We start from the raw sequence: 16736 nt of genomic DNA, 5'->3' as shown, positions 1-16736 counted from the left end.
AGTGTTGGTAGTACATACTTAGCATTAAGTATATATATTTTCAGTCGACTCCTGCTGGGGGTAGGGGTTATGCATATTCAACTCGTGGTTGTAGTATAACCTTTTATATTGTCATTCACTTTTCTCATAGCTAGAATACATGTGCATGCACCATTGAGTATCTGGGTATTCTCCATATTTGGTATATTTTTTTTGGCAGTTTGTCTATTAGTTTTGAATTCGATGGGTGTTGGTAACAACTGTGGTATCAGGAGGGAAATCAGGAGTTAGGTAGATAGGGGCAGAGGAGAGGGAAATAGAGATCGAATGGAAGGTAGAGACTACTCATCGTCGTCGTCATCAACGACGTATCTGTGCTTCTTCCGTGCCTGGGGTGAAGCCTCTTTCTGACCGGGCGATTGTGGCCTGGATGATTTACCACTGGGCTTCGCAGGCTGGACGTCGTCATCAATCTCACCCTCAGCGTCCATGTCTTCATCCTCTGCTTCTTCCTCCTCTTCATCCTCGTCTTCTTCGATCTCAGGCTCCTCATCACTTCCAACCAGAAACCCGTCATCTTCATCATACTCGTCTTCACGCGTGCGGCCTCTCCGGTCGTAATCATCCTCTTCATCAGAATAAATCTCGTCACGACGGCGGGGTTTGCGAGCACCGGGCCGCTTTGCTCCAGGACGGGATTTGGTACCGACACCCATGTCCTCGTCTCCTTCGAGGCCGGCGATGGTAAGACCTGCTGCCCCCGAGCGCTGGAAGGCGGTACTTCGCCTGCCACGATCAACTTCTCGCTCAGCAGCAGCCTGTCTCTTACGGGCTTCACGCAGTTTCTCTCGTTCAGCCTGTTCGGCCTGCTTCTTCGCCAGCTCTGGATCCTGCTTGACTTCGATGATTGCTACGGATCCGTCTGCGGTCTTCTTGCCACTTCGTGAAGCTGCGGCGAGGGACTCTTGCAGTCTCTGCACTGCATCGTCTGTCTCGACTGTGGAGGGGAGAATGCTGAGGGAGGCGGTGATGCGCGAAGTGAGACGGATGACCGAAGATGCTTCTGCTGCCACACCCAAGTATGTGTGAGACTCCAGATCGGGGTCGTACTCTTCTCGCTTACCGGGCCGGCTGGACTGCGCGAGAGGTTTGGATGATATCCGGTACTGTTCTGTTGGGTTCGAGGCAAGCTGGAGGGTCATGGAGCCATCTGACCAGCGTATTATCCTGGCATTGGACTGGAGCTCGCTACCGTCTGGACTGGTCCTCCAACAGAGCGAGGTGGAGGCCGATGAAAAGGGCGGAGCAACGTATGTTTCTGGGTTGAAATCTTCAGACTCTATCGAGAGGAAGTTTGGAATAGCGCAATTGAACAGCTAGGAGGAGTACATTAGCATGTATTAGACGGTATCCCTGTTGAGGTTTCTGTGGGTACCAACCTGTCCGTCTGTGGTCTCTGGCTCAGGAGCTCGTCCAAGGCTCAGGTCCATGATATTCAGTGTCCGGCCGTAGTCCATGCCGTCTTCTTCCATGGGAGACCCGACACGGTCGTATCGCCCTTCGTCGTCGCCGGAGTCGAGCTCGACGTCGTCCAGCCTCCGCCGTCTGTCTTGCCTGTCCAGTCAGTCAGTATCTGCCCAACCACAGCGTATCTGGAGTCAGCGCAACCTACACATCTTCCTCGTCCTCCTCCTCGTCTCCAGAGCCAAACAGGCCCATGTCGCCGTCGTCGTCCAGCGCTGGCGGGCTGTTCTCCAAGGCCTCGTCCTCGAGCTCGTCCTGCGCCTTTCGCGGCGACTCGTCCACGTCCATCGTCGAGGCAGCAAATGCACCACACTGACTATGTGAAAAGAAGAGGGCAATAGCAGCAACAAGAACCGTCTCTCAGCTGTCTCTCTGTCTGTTAGTCTGTCTGGCTGGAGCTGTCAAAGATGAAGCTGTCTGTCTGGAGGTGAAAACCGGCCCTTAGTAAATCCGAGATGGGTTCAAAGGTCAAGCCTAAGGTTTGTCACAGACGCTGGCTTCACCCTGGATGATAACAAAACAGACACGGCATATAAGACAGAAACAGTACAGCAGTGAGGAAGAAGCAGAAGAAGAAGAAAGAAGAAGAAGAAGCTGGACAGGCAGAAGAGAGAAAACACAGCAGAGAGGCCTCCCAGTGACTGACAGACAGCCCTCTGCCCTTCTGACCCCCCTCTGCTGCTGCTATCAAAAGGACCCTGGATCTCACCAGCCAGATCTCCCAGTGCGCCCGGACAATGTCAAACTTCTTCCAGAGCGTGTAAGTGGCCTCCGACGGGCCTTTGATTCCCCTGCTTCGCTTGTCCTGGCGTGCGAATACTGACTGCAGCAGGCGGCAGGGCTTCGGTCGCGGGTCGAACAAGAGCAGCAACAACACCGCCGCCGCCGCCAGCAGCGCCGGCAACACTGCCAGCAACACGCCCAGCGGCAGCATCAACAGCAACGCCGCCGCCAACAATAACAACAACAATAGCAGCCCCGGCGGCCACAATAACAGCAGCAACACTCACAGCGGGAACAATGGCGGCAGCAGCCTACAGCGGACGGTCGACGGCGCGGGCTTCTCGCCTGGCTTCCCCCACGGTCAAGCAGCAATGCCCGCCCCTCCATCGGCCATGGACCAGCCGCCCGCTCAGCCCGACCAGCGCGACTCGATCAAGTACTTCTTCCAGGAGAAATACGCCTCGCTCAACGTCAAGGGCAACTTCCTGACCCTCTGTGCCTGTCCGAAGAACGTCGAGCTCGGCGAGTGGCTTGCTCACCAGGGTCAGTTGTTCCCCCCTGTTTCATCTGCCAAATCTACCCATGCCAGATATCCAAGGGAGAGCCCACGGCTAACACATATTTGTCTACAGTTGTCGAACAGAACCGTCTGCTCCATGGCATGCTGCAGGTCATACAGGAGATCAACGGTGTCACCGGGTACCCGATCTGTAACGAGATGACATGTCCCACCATGTCTGCCGGGAAGTATGTATATATAATCTGTGAATGTATAACTCTGGTTCTTTTTCCTATGCTAACAAATATACAGTCTGACGTACACTTGGCTGGTCGACGGCAAGGCAGCAAGGATATCGGCGCCCAAGTTCATCAACCGTGTCGAAAAGTGGATTGTCAGCAAGATCCACGACCCAGTCATGTTTCCTACTGACCCCGTCACCGCAACTCCCATCACCTTTGGCTACACCGAGCAGGCCAACGGAGAGGCCCCCAGCGGCCAGCCACAGCAGCAGGCTGCCGGCGACCCATCACAGGACTGGATCGGCAAGTCGAGCGGCTTCCCGCCGACCTTCTACAAGGACTGCCAGGGCATCATGAAGCAGATGTTCCGCTGCTACGCCCATCTCTACCACGGCCACTGGGAGAACCCCTTCTGGCACATCAACAAGCACGAGGTGCTCAACATGTGCTTCGTCCACTTTGTCACTGTGGCCAAGTACTACAAGCTAGTGTCAGACAAGGAGCTCGAGCCCATGCAGCCCCTCATCGATATCTACACCAAGCAGGAGAAGATCCCACCTGAAGCCCTTGCCGGTCACTGGGCTCAGCACTCCTCGCAGTCTTGATATCACACATGAAAAACCGTAAGATTTAACAAGAAAAAAAAAAAAAAAATCAACAAATAGGGACAAGCAAGCATTGAAAAAAGGGGGAACACATGGCTGGCTACCTGCTGGTGGAAGTTCTCTGGTTAGCTTCCTGCGTTATCAGCCAGGAGTTAGCGTGTCATTTGGCGCTTGAGCTGAGGCATCTATCTGACTGGGATATGGATGATTTTCTCTTCTACTTCTTCTATTTGGTCTCTTTCTCTTCTCCTGGTTCTTTTCATGATATCTATTTAACGTGCTATCTCCATGAAGTGGACGTCTCCATCTGCCAGACAGTTTTTAGACTAAACAGTCAAGCAAGCGAATCTCATCCTCTTTTTTACTTCTCTATGCTTTCTCTACCAACCAATGCCATCATTCAATGAATCTCCTTTGCCATGAACTTTGTATGTGAATATTGGAACCAAAATCCCACTTCACGTGATGATAAAAAGCCTGCCAAGTCCCAGATAGGAAATCAGCTTTGTCTTTCGCTTTTTATTATTTTTCTTCCTGCGGGCAAAGCAGATTCTTGCGACTTGCAGTGATTGCGACTTCGATTCTACGCATAATACCGTATGCCGCAGGCAGCAGGCTGGTTGAACAGGTGAGTTGCTGGCGCGGGAGTGCAGAATTGGCCGTTGGGCGCGGAGAAAGAGGTGTACTTTTTGAGTCATCACTGACGGCATCCCTAGATAGCTACCGCAACAACTGCGAATTCACAAAAGAAACAAGGCTAATAGAGACCGTACTATAGACATACGCATATAAGATGACATCTACGACGGTATCCTTGTCTCCAGGGCTCTCGACCTTCCTGCGCAATCTCAAGATCAACTCGATCGAATCGTCTATAGAAACTCTCATATCGTCCGTACATATCACCCCGGTTCAAAAATGGCACCTTGACTGACAAAGGTATATAGCCTGCTTAAACGGAGACAAATACGTCAGTCGCACTCATGTGCGGTTGCTACAGTCTACCTGCTCATGCGGGTCGTCTCTACACACCGGGTATCTTCGCCGGAGCAGCTGATAGAGCGAGTCCAGCAGGTTGGCAGACTCATTGTAGCTGCTCAGCCCAGAGAGATGGTCGTAGGAAACATTGTCCGTCGAGTACTTGGTTTAATTAGAGATGAGTCAGAGGATAGCCGGTTCAAGGAGCCCACCTCACAGAAGGGGTCACATCAGCAGCAGCAACAATACAAATCTCTAACTCAGTCAAGCCGTGGACATGCGGGTACACGCTCACGGCATACTCCATACTCCCGGAGACGAGGTAATAACCAGGAGATCAAAGGCCTGTCCCCCTTTGATGCGAATGGACGGTACTTATCCCGGCCAGCGCTCATGACCCATCCATCCTTTTCTGGAGTGATGAGCACACCAGTGATATCCATGTTCAATCTCCTTTCTGAACCTGAGCCAGAAGAGACCGCCCAGCCTGAATCATCTCCCGTCGTATCAGAACCAGAACCGGAGCAGCCCTCTGAAGGAGATGATGCAGAGGCCAGCGACATAAAGGACTTTAAAGCTGAAGTCCTGGACGGTATAACTGAGATCGTGGATGAACTGCACCAAGTTGACGACCAGATCGCGGCCTATGCACTCGAACACATTCACTCAAATGAAATAATCCTTACATATGAATCATCTGTCTCGGTTCAGAAATTCCTTCTCAAGGCAGCTGCTCGCCGCAAGTTTACCGTCATACACGTGGAATCTTATCCCAACAGCCACAAGGACAGTCATGCTGCAGTCACTGGAACCCTGACGGGCGACGAAGAAGGCCTTGCAACGGACTCGTTCCAAAAGCCTCTGATTGCACTGGGCATCACAGTCATACTCATCCCTGACTCGGCTGTGTTTGCACTCATGTCACGAGTCAACAAGGTCATCCTGGGCACTCACTCTGTGCTCGCAAATGGCGGCCTTGTAGCCGCAGCTGGATCTCGAGTCGTTGCTAGCGCTGCCAAGGTACACAAGACGCCTGTAGTGGTAGTTAGTGGAATATACAAGCTCAGCCCTGTCTACCCGTTCGACTATGAGGCTCTTATCGAGTATGGAGACGCCAGTGCGGTTGCAGATTATATGCATAGCGATGTGGCAGAGAAGGTCGACGTGATGAACCCGCTATACGACTATGTGCCGCCCGAACTTGTTGATCTCTACATTACCAACGTGTGAGTATCACTTATAACCCTTTAGTTGTGATTATTGGCTGACTTTGATGTTCAGGGGTGCGCACGCTCCGTCATATTTGTACCGCATTGTATCAGACCACTACCGGACAGAGGACATCACTTTCTAATCGTTGAATTATCCCCCCGCGAGATTAAGATCCATATCCAGACGAACATGAGGCATGAGCAACGGGACCGACGTTGAAGAGAAAAATGGAATTTTTGTTAACTTGCACCTGAGCTACTGATTTAAATCGAGCGAATGCACAAGGATTCCACATTTACTGTGATCAAGAAATCTCGGTCTCTGTCAAAAGCAATTGTATCGTATGCCCAGCAGGGGAGTTTCATCCTTCACATAACCGTAGAATTCGTAGCAATTAGCAGCCCCTTCTGTATTGTTCCGGATCCATAGCCGTAGCCATAGCCATCGACCCAAACCAGGCTGTGTATCCTCACGTAAACAACCACGCCATCTCGCCCGCAACCACGAAATTAAGAAACCCGTCTAAGATCGTGGCTTCTCCTTCTTCTCCTTCCACAGAGCAGACAGACCGACACCAGAGACCTTGACGACCTTGAATCGCACACCGGGAATATCACCCTTGGCCTTGCCCTTACGACCGAAACCAGCAAGCAGCACCTCGTCGTTCTCGTCAACGAAGTTCAAGCAACCGTCATTGGGAACTAGAGCGCCATTAATTAGCCATGCTCACACTCAGCATACCACGCCACTCTTAATCACCCGCACCCCTCCACCCTCGTCAAAACATGATCCGGACAACGCCTAACAATTGAATAAAAGATCGACGTACCGAAAGCAGTGACTTTCTTTCCGTTCTTGACAAGCTGAACCTTGACACACTTTCGAATAGCAGAGTTGGGCTGCTTGGCTTCGACACCAACTTTTTCTATGACAATTCCTTTGGCGTGTGACGATCCACCGAAGGGAGAGGACTTGAAAGCAGTTCCTAGGAGACGCTTCTTGTAGTGCAAATCGGCCCAACGACCCTCGCGGCGATGGTTTCGCAGCTTGCGGGCGGCGTTAAGACCACGCGGCTTGCCTTTTCCCATCTCGACGTATTAACGTATCTATAGCTCGCTGCACGGGGTAAATTGTAAGTCGGAGAATCAATCTGCTTGATATCAGAGCTTCAAATTTTCCACATACGATAGGATGTTGTCAGGGATGAAAAGACCAACGAGCTGTTGTCTGTAGCTTCGTTGCGTTGTCAAGTGTCGTTGGTGTCGAAACGTCTTTTTTCTCCGCCGACAATGAAGTTTTGGTGGTTTTTTTTTTGGTGTTCGCTCAAAGTGCGTTTGGTAAGCGAGGTAGATGAGTAAGATATTAGTAATATACACTCAGTGACTAAGGAATGAGTCATGGCTTAATAAGCACTTACATAAGCAAGTCTGGACCACGAGCGAAGCAAACGCGAAAGAGGGAGAAAGAAGACGACGACGGAGACAGAAAGACAGAAAGACGAGAGAGATATCGAGCTAGGGCAAGATGAAGATAAAAGTAAACGGGTGAAGGCATGAGATAGCTTTAGAGGATGTCGCAGAGTGGCTCTTCTAGGCAAGGGAGGAGGATAGTCATCCAGACGCCGTCTCAGAACACTTCCAGGGCGTCTCTCGCCAACGCCAGGACGGGCCCAGGAACAGCAACAGGCACAGTACCCCAGACATCTTCGACTCACGCCTCCATTCTGAAGAGCATCCGAGACCTCCACGATATACACGATATCCATGATATCCAGAGCGTCCGAGACCTGAACCTAACCCACCCGCGAACCCAGCAGGATGCAGCACCTCCGCGGCCGGCAGAAGGGGCAGACGCCCTCTGGGACCAGATGCAGAGTGCTCTCGCCGAGGTAGAGCTTGCAGCTACTGGAGGCAGCCGTATGTTTGGCTCATATCACCCGGAAGTCGTGGAGAGTCTACGAGCCAAGCAGCTCGCGCTGGCTCAGGCATGGGGCAGAACGGAGGGCGAGGAAGTACCTAACAACAGCGGCAACAACAACAATAATAATAACTCGTTGAGTGGAAACACAACTGTGATGGAGATAGAACAAAACAAACCACGGGAAGTCCTGGACGAGAAGACTGAGAAGGATATCACGCACGCTCGAAAGCGGAGGGAAGCCAATGACAGGTACTTTGAGCGAGTGAGCAATGGTGTACTGGACGTCGTGGCGAAGCTGGAAGATGTGGCAGAGACGATGCGTGAGGTTGTGAGTAAAAGTAAGGAGATTTGGGCTGATAGCGGGAGTAAACAGTCCTCCATTGGTTCAAGAGCTGAGCAGAAAGCACCTGCTGATGCAGATGACTGACATACTCTATTCTCTACCTTCGTCGCGTAGAGATTTTGTCATAGCCGGATATTATGGGTCCCAGGTATTATACATGTACAATACACTCAAAAAGGTATAACTACCCTCCACGCGCCTTTCTGAACGCCTCCCTTATGTCCTCCCAGCTGAACTCATGGATGCTCCGTGCCATTGACTTCACCTCTTCATTCCATCTCATTTTCCATGTATCAACAATCGTTGGCCCCTCAGGTGGTGCGTAGCCTCGTCGTGCCAGTGCTGCAGCATAGTCCACCTCATCGCGCACGTTGTGTGTGGCAGTAGCCGGCATAGACATGTTGTTCAGAGAATCAATCTGTTCCCGAAGAAGATCTTGCTGCCGCTGTCTATCGGAAAGCTGTTTTAGCATCGTCAGCTGGATGATAGAGTAGGTGAGAGCAAGCCCGCCAGCCTGTAATGCGGTTAGTACAGGCAGTAAATCCATGGATGATTGCAGCAAAACGTACGAAGCCAGCAATAAAACCCATTCTTGTGATATCAGCAATCAAGTGGTAGAACCACCCGTATGCTCTTCAGACCATTTTCTTCTTTAATTGATCTCGTCGTCTGTGGATGTTCTTTTGGTTCTCCGAGATAGTTTTGTTTGGCCGTTGAACGGCAAATAATCTGCCAAGACTTTTTTCTCTGCTGACAATTTTTTGTTCAATCCAAGCTTCATCAAATCTTCAAGGAGGCAACTAAATCGACTTTATCACCACCAATTAAGCTGCAAACGCCGTCAGACTTGCTTTTAACGATACACAGCCTTCACAATGGCTGGCGGTGCAATGAAATATCGACATTTAGGGCGCAAGTCTTCACACCGACGGGCCCTGCTTCGAAATCTAGTCACGTCTCTCTTCACACATGAGTCGATAACAACGACATGGCCCAAGGCAAAAGAGGCTCAGCGGCTGGCGGAGAAGCTGATTACGCTTGGAAAAAAGAATACAGAGGCCAGTCGGAACAGGGCCATGACTTATTTCTTTGTACGTCCGTCAGGGTGGGAAGCTGGAGCACGATGTTTCAACACCTTAGCCGTGATCAAGAAAACTAACATCGGATAGGCACCACATAAGATGCTACCTAAGCTCTTTGGACCTCTTCGAGAACGATATATGGATCGACCAGGTGGTTACACCCGAGTACTGCGCATTGAGCCCAAAAAATCAGACCAGGCCCCCTCCGCCATTCTCGAGCTGGTGGATGGCAAGCGAGATATGCGATTTGCCATGACCGCCAGAACACTTGCTCACCAGCGAGCCTCAGGAGAAGAAGTAATGAATGAAATCACAGCCAAGAATGTGGAGAAGGTGACGAGGTTCAGACCTGACGGACAAGCCGCGCTGGAGAAGGAAGTGGAAAGATTATTCAATGAGAAGAAAGACCGTCGAAGCTGAGCGGCCACTTTTTTGCATTTATGTGCTTGCTCGTTGGCTCTGTTTCATGGCGTGCTGGGCTTGTATTTTTATGGTAATTGACTCTAGATGTCTCCTGACTTGACACTGCTGCTGGGTTGGCAGGTTGGTTGACTTATATATTTGTATATTATGATTTGTTCGTCAAATGTCTATTATCTGAACGCTCAGCTGTCGGCCCTCGCATCGCAACCTCAAGGATATCATTATATCTAATGAGTGTTACGCCGGTTGGGAGATTTGTTTCCGGAAGGACACCTTTTCTACCACCACATTCTCGGCCCCTTGCTCGTCCACCCGTATCTGATAGACATACAGCACAAGAACATCTCCTTGCACCTACGCCAAACCGTAAGCAATCCCATACACTACGAAGATTAGCGGCAGGTAAACACTTACATCCATCAAGCAGAAACTCGGAGTTGGCTCCTCCCCTTTCGACACCCTAGATGTAGTAAACGCCCCCGTTGCACTGCCAGGGTTAACAAAGTACCTTCCTTCCATCTCATATGCTTCGAATTTGTGCGTGCCTCCCCAAAGTAGTATATCAACATCCATCTGTCTAGCTGCGATCAGCAACGCTTCTGAATCGCCCTGCGGGATAATCGTGTGGCCATGCGTGAAACCTATGCGTAGGCTACCGTGCGTGACAACCTTAGCTAGAGGAAGATTCGGAGCATCGACGTCAAAGTCGCCCTTGACGACCTGCAGGTCCGGTGCTATTTGGCGGAGAAATTCATATGTGTCGCGATCTGTAAGGTTGCCTAGGCATAAGATCTGGCCGATCTTGCCAGGTGTGAGGAGTTTCTTGAACTATACAAGATGTTAGCCAGTAGAAGACAGCGATAGGGACAGAGACAAGATGAATTGACATACCTTTGCTGGGATATCCTGTGGGCAACAGAAGGATGAGGATATATTAGTATTGTTATTGTCGTACGTAGTTGCGCCAGGCTTCAATAGAGCTGCTTACTGGTGCTCTGTCGGGAATGAAGAGGTCACCTATGACCAGGACGAGGCGTGATGTCATTGTATATCATCAATATCGGCGTCAATATCCCATTATATGGGTTCGTCAGGCTAGTATCTGGTTATATTTGCTTGTTCTTGTCTTTGGCATCTTCTTCATCTTATCAAAACGTCACTTTTCGAGCTATCATCACGTGAGTGGAATTTGGCTGTAGCTTCATAGTCATAAACATCTACAGGAGATCAAAGAGGGGTGAGTTGAAAGTTGATGGTAAGCATAAAACAATCTCTTCTGTATTTAATATATCCACATAAATGAAGGAGGATGGGAAGTAATATAGTGAGTAGAGCTATTGGCCTCACAAGAAAGTTAGGAATATTAAGAATTTGTATAGGGGTGAAGGCAGAAAGGGATAGAGAACAGCCAACACCATAGACGCGCCCAAATTAAAGGAGGTTCAAGTGTTCCGCTATTCTGACTTGTAATCGGGGGAGATAAGCAGGAAAATAGGAAAAGCAATAGACAAGGTCGTTAAGATAGTCATAAGGGAAGCATGCAATGCTTGATCAAACACTCTAATGGAAAGAATATAAAATGAAATGGAGCAAAAAAAGGGTTGTTATGCAGCATCTATACATGCTCGGTTCAGTTTGGAGGCATTTTTTATCGATGCCTCTTTGCATTCTTAGTTTTCAACTCGTCTTTCCTGCCGACGGTATGCCGTCTGGTTGGTGTAGTAGGTATGGGTGGTCTAGCATGATGCTTCGCTGGACCCGAGATATGCCCCGTTGTTGGATTCGAAGCATTCGAGTCGGCACTTGGATCATCTCCGTCCTGAACCTTGACATCATCGAATGTATTTCCTTCGTCCTCAGAATCAGAGGAGCTAGGGCTAGGACTCTCGGATTCGGAGGGAGCTTCGTATTCGCCGTCGTCGCTTACGAGGCTAGGGGCCTGGTTTGACTCGACAGTATTAGGGCTGAGGTTGGGTGAATTGGATCCTGTCAGATCCATGTCTCGATCGGGTTCCGGATGCCGCCCCGCTGCTATTCCTGAGGAGTAAAGAGTTGGCGATGTCGATGTGTGCAACGGTCCAGGTGAGCGACGCGCGGGACCGCTTCGTTTGTCCAGTCCCTTGCGGCTGCCGGGTCGTTGAGGCTGGGAGGATGCATAAACGGTGCGGCTAGGCAGTCTATTATTCCGGATGCTTAGCTGAGAACTTGTCTGCCCGTGTGAAGTGTTTTCATCTGCTTCGCTGTCTGAGTTTTCATCTGAGAGGAACATGTCGACATCTGGCTTGGTAAGGGCATCGTTCACAACGTGGGATAGATCGATATCGATACCCTTCCAGAGCATGAGGGATGATAAGTGAGGTGTCTGAGGCGATGCCTTGAAAGTAGAAGCGGGAGAGACATCGGGCTTTTTAGGACCTCGTCTTGGAGTGCTTGATTTGGGTTGTAGTTGAGGCGAAGCATTAACGGATTGGATAGGGTTAGTGCTGGCCTTGATCTGCTGATTACTGTGTTTTGCCCCTTTCGCAGGATCAGTGAGGAGAGCAGACCGAATCAACGGATGAACATAGCCAGCGGGACCAGCAGCAGGCGGTTCACTCTGCCCACCTACAACAGTACCCGCCTCATCCACCTCAACAGGCTCACCGGAGGCTGCTGCTGCGGCATCGTGGCTGGCAAAACTGCGGTTATGCGCTATCCGGCAGTGATTGATAAATCCCTGTGTGCTGGAGAAGTTATCACGCCTGCAGTCAAGACAGACCAGCTTCACAAAAAGGCCGTCCGTCTTGCGTTTAATGATCATCGGGCCGGCCTTGTCTTTCGGAGGAGGGTATCCACTTGAAAGAGCTTGTAGTTTCGCACCAGCAGTGCCACGATGAGAGCGCGAAGAAGCCGTGGTTGCATCAGCCCATGATGCGCGAGTCGTTCGTCCATCTACCACGGGGCTCTTGCCAGCCCTAGAAGGCAGCGGCACTGCCTCGACCTCTCCACCATCGAATCGCGGATCCGGAAGAAGCCATCGTGCGTAATGCCGGGTATACGCTCCATCATTGGTACCCCAGGGAGAAGGAGAGGCTGGAGGACGAGGGCTGCTGCGCGGTGGCATGACGGCTGGTCCAGAGCCGTTGCTAACGGCCGCTAGAGGCCCTGTCAGGCCAGATCCAGGGTATGGAATCTCACCGCAACGACGCAGCTGCTCGAGCGCAACCTGACACTTTGCCATCTCCTGCTCTATCATGCGTAGTTCATCGTGCTTGAGCAAAACTTCAAGGCTGAGCTGTGACTCCAGGGTCTGACGCAGCTCTTCGGTATCCATGGTTCGCGCCGCTATGGGCTGCCGGAGGTCATGTAGTTCGGGTATATTGGCTTTGCTTGCCAGTTTGGTAGCTAGGTCGTAGTCCGGGTCTAGCCCGGACTCCGCAACGTCTCTTGACTGGGCTATGATGTCGTTATCTGCAGGCGCTGTTGACTTATGTAGAGCAGCTATCTTGGAGTCGCCAGCGGCATCCTGCGAAGTCACTTCTGATCCAGCAGAATCGGACCTTTTCCGCTTCAGTGTCTGCGACTGCGACTGCGACTGCAGCTGTGATGATGACGGGTTCTGTTCTCGTACGGCCATCTCCTTGACTGGGTGCTTCTGCACAGTGCCCGTTACCTGTTGAACCCTAGCAATGGAAGACCAGGGTAGCAGACGGAACATGCCATATGAAAGCGCCTTGCAGAGAGGAGACAGCTGTGTATCGTCGAGTTCTCCGGTACGTAACAAATGTATCAACGTCTAGGGCACCACATGCAGGCTGGCTCTAGGGGGCCACCAGGGCAATCAGGAACGGTGTCTTTAGAGCGCCCAGGCGTCTCTTGCGAGCCTCTTTCTCTTGAACACCGCAATATCTGTCTTCACCGGGACGACCGAGCTGTAGAGAGGTGGAAAGAAACCGGTGCCGCGCGGAAAAACGGGCTGTTTCAGGTACGACCTGAGCGTCGCTGCCTCGGCGGCGACGTGTCCGGACACTTCAAGGCCGACCAGAGACGAGAGATCGCTACAGGCGGTGTCAAGAAGCCGGGCAGAGGACTGTGAGAAGCGCTGTCAGGAAGCGCTGGCCGTGGTATCGAAGGGCGCGCAAGTTGGCGGTTTTGAGGTTCGAGGTTGCGTTGTCTTGGGTCTCGGACGGTCGGGCTGGCTGGTGACGTTTGGCTTGGCCAGGGGAGATAGATGCAAGCTAGCTGATGAACTAACGACCTGCAGCGCAGCGGCCACCCCAGCGCAGCGATAGTGAGGCAAGAAGAGGGATGTGCGATTGTCTCAATCGTACCAGCAGCCAGGGAGATACAGAGGCAGGACGGTGATGGTAGAGACTCCGGGTGGTGAAGTCATAGACGCAGAGTGAAGAAGTTGAATTAAAGTAATGAATAACACAGCAAGGGGGGTGATGACTAAGCATGGCTCGAGCTTTTGCTTTTTTTATTTATTTTTTTTTTTCTCTATATTTGCTTCGGCTTGAAAAAGAGAAGAAGCAGACGATAATAACACTTAACAGGAGATTATAGAGTGAGATAGTACCTGGAATATGCCTAAACGGTTTTACATGTTGTTGTTTTGTTGATGACCTTCCAATCGACTTATCCGGCATGTATATGACAATAGATGGTCACTCATTATAGGATGTAACTGTGTAAGTTTGCTAAGATATGATATATAAAGGGGATATTCGGGAATAACTGCCCCAGAGCTCACTACATACACTGCCTGAATGTCGTCGTATTGGTATGCTACATTAAACAGGGTGCCATATACTTAGACAGTTGGGGGTATCGACATAGCGGGACATATAATATATAAACCCAACCTGAGCAACAGCTTTGATTACTGCACAGGAGAGAGTACTTCAGTCAATTTGAAAGTTGGTACCCCGTAATACTGCATATATTACTGTTTGCTATGCCTAATACAGCTAAAGACATAATATCTATAGTCAAGTGAGATAATATTAACAGAAATCCAACAATGCACGGGAAATGGAATGGATAGAGAAAATGGCTTTATGCAGGATGATATAATATCTTTATTATGGCGCTTCCCTAGCCAATCGGAAGGCAAGCGGACGTGCAAGGCTTCGTACATATCAACGCAAGGCTGCCAAAACTGAGAATTGATAAAGAGACCGTCACGATGGCCGACAGCTGCTCGCCCGTTCAGCTGTATTATAAATGAATCTTTATACCGCTGGGAACGCACATCGCAAGCTAAAGCAGAACAGAACAAAAGTCATCAAGTACAGGTACACGTATAGAAACCCAATCACCTAAATCACCAGCATAGACAGACAAATCCAACCAGACAAACCAACGTCCGAAGTATTCCAAAAACTAGTGCGTCGATTGCAATTCATCTCGAATGCATCTATTTAGCGCCACCCTGCTTGAACCTGAGGACGAAATTGACAACGACAGCGGCCAGCAATGCAACAGCCAGCACCGTAGGCCCAAACCGGTCGTCGAAACCGCTCTGCCCGCGTCTCCTAATACTCTGCGCTCGCCAGTGAAACGTCACTAGCGCATATATCATCGAAGCCATTGCCACGAATGTGAAGAGTGCAGCACTGATCTGGCCTACGCGGTCGCCGAAGTTAAGCAGGCCAATAGCCAGGCCGCCGAGGATGATCGTGAAGTTGAGCCATGAGAGGAACGTTCGCTCGTTGGCGAAGAAGACCTTTGGCTCGACGCGAGTTGGCAACGCAATTCTCTTGCCTGTGTTTATCATCATCGTTCACCTCAGTGGTTAGCTTTCAACCCTTTATCCATTCTTTTGTGCTCTGCTTGCTGCCCTTCTGTGGCAGCTAGTTCTGGTCCAATCGGCAACTTACCTGGAGCGGACTGTAGGAGGGGCTGGCTTGACATGGTGACTGGCGGCAAAAGACAATCGAGGGGTGGCGGGTTCACCCGGTCAGACGTATCTGTCGAACACTCGGCTGTAGATATGTAAAGGCAGTCAAAACTCCAGCTGAATCTCGCGTCGTCGATGGTTTTTTCTTCGGCTTCTTCGACTCTCTCGAAAAGCTTCTTTTGCTTCTTGCCACTTCGGGACAAAAATCCATCACGTGGCAATTAAGTAGCTGTCACATGATTATTACTTACTAATTTGACAAAGCGGTCCAAACACAGTATTACATAACTCAAAGCTAATTATACACAAACGGGCAGTTACATAATCCATTGTTATTCTCACAAGTAAACAAGACGACGAGGAGAAAAGTTGCTAGTCTTACCAGTGATCGAGAGAGATACAAGTTGCGTATCGCTGCGGCGGTCAATTGTCTTCATCCGTATAGTCGAATACCCTCATTTAACCTCGCGCAGGACCGCCGGAGTCATGGCAGTTGAACCGCACTCCAGCTCGGTATGGTTACCCCTGTGTCCTGCTAAGCATCCACGGGCCCCTTACTGACCGCTCGCAACCATGACTTATAGCCAATTCCTGTGGAACAGCTTTCCAAGATCGCTGCTGAGGTATTCAGACCTCTCACTCTCCCGCCCAGATCTCCTTCGCCCCGCTACAAGTTACTAACGCACTCAGGCATGCGACTCCACACTCGAGGGTGTCGAGCAGTATGAACATGAAAAGGTCTCCGAATGGAGCGCACAGATTATAGTTCGTCTTATCTAGTTTTTTCGTTGCTCAATAACCCAGCTGACTAACACTGGATATAGAACCAAGTCCTTCGATCACTCATATCATCCATCTCCTCAGAGGAGGCGGATAAGGGAGAGGAGAGCAAACCTGACCCTAAACCCACATATCGATTCAACGTTACGTGCACGATCATTCAGCAAGGATTCTCAAGCAAGGAAGGCTCCACTAATGTTGAAGCTCGAGGACGACGAGGCATGCACTGTGCATCAGGCGCATACTGGGATACCAAGCATGACGGCATGTGGACGTATAAACATCCTGTGGCCGAGGAGAAGGGGATGGACCTAGTGTTGAACATTGTCTGGTTTGGCTCTCTGAGATGAATCCTATGGGGGAAACGTGCTGTGTTCTTGTTTTAGGTCTTGGAACGGTATAAAATTTGAATTCTCCTGGATGGAAATGTGGTGAATTTTTTTGGGAGCATAAATGATTACATAGGATAATGGTCATTACTTCTATTACGTAGATCTTTTAAGATGTAATCGCTGCTTTTGAATGCCTACTACTGTTGCAAGATA

At 50.4% G+C, this 16736-nt stretch overlaps 11 protein-coding genes across 12 annotated transcripts; 5 read left to right on the top strand and 6 right to left on the bottom strand.

Annotated features, from left to right (window-relative positions):
* Positions 1 to 320: 320 nt before the first annotated feature.
* Positions 321 to 1791, bottom strand: TERG_02864 (uncharacterized protein; the record flags this gene model as incomplete). Of its 2 annotated transcripts, XM_003235764.1 has the most annotated exons (3): positions 321 to 1355; positions 1419 to 1593; positions 1652 to 1791. In XM_003235764.1, 3 exons carry the CDS (start codon positions 1789 to 1791, stop codon positions 321 to 323), a joined length of 1350 nt encoding a protein of 449 aa, XP_003235812.1. The 2 variants fall into 2 exon arrangements, with proteins under 2 accessions (XP_003235812.1, XP_047605757.1); XM_047749463.1 differs by lacking the exon at positions 1652 to 1791 and having other exon boundaries at positions 1419 to 1511.
* A 449-nt stretch (positions 1792 to 2240) lies between these two features.
* TERG_02863 (uncharacterized protein) lies at positions 2241 to 3572 on the top strand (the record flags this gene model as incomplete). Its single annotated transcript, XM_003235763.1, has 4 exons — positions 2241 to 2263; positions 2336 to 2769; positions 2859 to 2973; positions 3038 to 3572. 4 exons carry the CDS (start codon positions 2241 to 2243, stop codon positions 3570 to 3572), a joined length of 1107 nt encoding a protein of 368 aa, XP_003235811.1.
* A 672-nt stretch (positions 3573 to 4244) lies between these two features.
* On the top strand, positions 4245 to 5904 carry TERG_02862 (uncharacterized protein; the record flags this gene model as incomplete). Its single annotated transcript, XM_003235762.2, has 3 exons — positions 4245 to 4463; positions 4520 to 5776; positions 5832 to 5904. Exons 1-3 carry the CDS (start codon positions 4366 to 4368, stop codon positions 5902 to 5904), a joined length of 1428 nt encoding a protein of 475 aa, XP_003235810.1. The 5' UTR covers positions 4245 to 4365.
* A 380-nt stretch (positions 5905 to 6284) lies between these two features.
* On the bottom strand, positions 6285 to 6850 carry TERG_02861 (40S ribosomal protein S23; the record flags this gene model as incomplete). Its single annotated transcript, XM_003235761.1, has 2 exons — positions 6285 to 6463; positions 6592 to 6850. The coding sequence occupies 2 exons, from the start codon at positions 6848 to 6850 to the stop codon at positions 6285 to 6287; spliced, it is 438 nt and encodes a 145-aa protein (XP_003235809.1).
* Positions 6851 to 7332: 482 nt separating this feature from the next.
* Positions 7333 to 8109, top strand: TERG_02860 (uncharacterized protein; the record flags this gene model as incomplete). The annotated part of the gene is made up of 1 exon (XM_003235760.1): positions 7333 to 8109. The coding sequence occupies one exon, from the start codon at positions 7333 to 7335 to the stop codon at positions 8107 to 8109; it is 777 nt and encodes a 258-aa protein (XP_003235808.1).
* A 100-nt stretch (positions 8110 to 8209) lies between these two features.
* TERG_02859 (uncharacterized protein) lies at positions 8210 to 8615 on the bottom strand (the record flags this gene model as incomplete). The annotated part of the gene is made up of 2 exons (XM_003235759.1): positions 8210 to 8539; positions 8595 to 8615. 2 exons carry the CDS (start codon positions 8613 to 8615, stop codon positions 8210 to 8212), a joined length of 351 nt encoding a protein of 116 aa, XP_003235807.1.
* A 285-nt stretch (positions 8616 to 8900) lies between these two features.
* Positions 8901 to 9527, top strand: TERG_02858 (mitochondrial 54S ribosomal protein YmL8; the record flags this gene model as incomplete). Its single annotated transcript, XM_003235758.1, has 2 exons — positions 8901 to 9116; positions 9195 to 9527. The coding sequence occupies 2 exons, from the start codon at positions 8901 to 8903 to the stop codon at positions 9525 to 9527; spliced, it is 549 nt and encodes a 182-aa protein (XP_003235806.1).
* A 240-nt stretch (positions 9528 to 9767) lies between these two features.
* Positions 9768 to 10575, bottom strand: TERG_02857 (uncharacterized protein; the record flags this gene model as incomplete). The annotated part of the gene is made up of 4 exons (XM_003235757.1): positions 9768 to 9884; positions 9945 to 10358; positions 10422 to 10436; positions 10519 to 10575. The coding sequence occupies 4 exons, from the start codon at positions 10573 to 10575 to the stop codon at positions 9768 to 9770; spliced, it is 603 nt and encodes a 200-aa protein (XP_003235805.1).
* Positions 10576 to 11178: 603 nt separating this feature from the next.
* TERG_02856 (uncharacterized protein) lies at positions 11179 to 13421 on the bottom strand (the record flags this gene model as incomplete). Its single annotated transcript, XM_003235756.2, has 1 exon — positions 11179 to 13421. Exon 1 carries the CDS (start codon positions 13225 to 13227, stop codon positions 11179 to 11181), a length of 2049 nt encoding a protein of 682 aa, XP_003235804.1. The 5' UTR covers positions 13228 to 13421.
* Positions 13422 to 14928: 1507 nt separating this feature from the next.
* Positions 14929 to 15425, bottom strand: TERG_02855 (vacuolar transporter chaperone 1; the record flags this gene model as incomplete). Its single annotated transcript, XM_003235755.1, has 2 exons — positions 14929 to 15275; positions 15392 to 15425. The coding sequence occupies 2 exons, from the start codon at positions 15423 to 15425 to the stop codon at positions 14929 to 14931; spliced, it is 381 nt and encodes a 126-aa protein (XP_003235803.1).
* Positions 15426 to 15768: 343 nt separating this feature from the next.
* TERG_02854 (uncharacterized protein) lies at positions 15769 to 16682 on the top strand. The gene is made up of 4 exons (XM_003235754.2): positions 15769 to 15924; positions 15996 to 16034; positions 16102 to 16176; positions 16236 to 16682. Exons 1-4 carry the CDS (start codon positions 15898 to 15900, stop codon positions 16539 to 16541), a joined length of 447 nt encoding a protein of 148 aa, XP_003235802.1. The 5' UTR covers positions 15769 to 15897; the 3' UTR covers positions 16542 to 16682.
* Positions 16683 to 16736: the final 54 nt, after the last annotated feature.

The sequence above is a fragment of the Trichophyton rubrum genome, assembly GCF_000151425.1.
Source record: "Trichophyton rubrum CBS 118892 genomic scaffold supercont2.3, whole genome shotgun sequence".
Classification (NCBI taxonomy): domain Eukaryota; kingdom Fungi; phylum Ascomycota; class Eurotiomycetes; order Onygenales; family Arthrodermataceae; genus Trichophyton; species Trichophyton rubrum.
Note: the sequence above shows the minus strand (reverse complement) of the source record. Positions and strands in the feature narration are given on the sequence as shown.

Coding starts and splice junctions, on each gene's coding strand:
- TERG_02854 (XM_003235754.2), top strand. CDS start 15,898: ATGGCAGTTGAACCGCACTCCAGCTCG. Junction 15,925..15,995: donor TTGAACCGCACTCCAGCTCG/GTATGGTTACCC, acceptor CATGACTTATAG/CCAATTCCTGTGGAACAGCT. Junction 16,035..16,101: donor TTTCCAAGATCGCTGCTGAG/GTATTCAGACCT, acceptor TAACGCACTCAG/GCATGCGACTCCACACTCGA.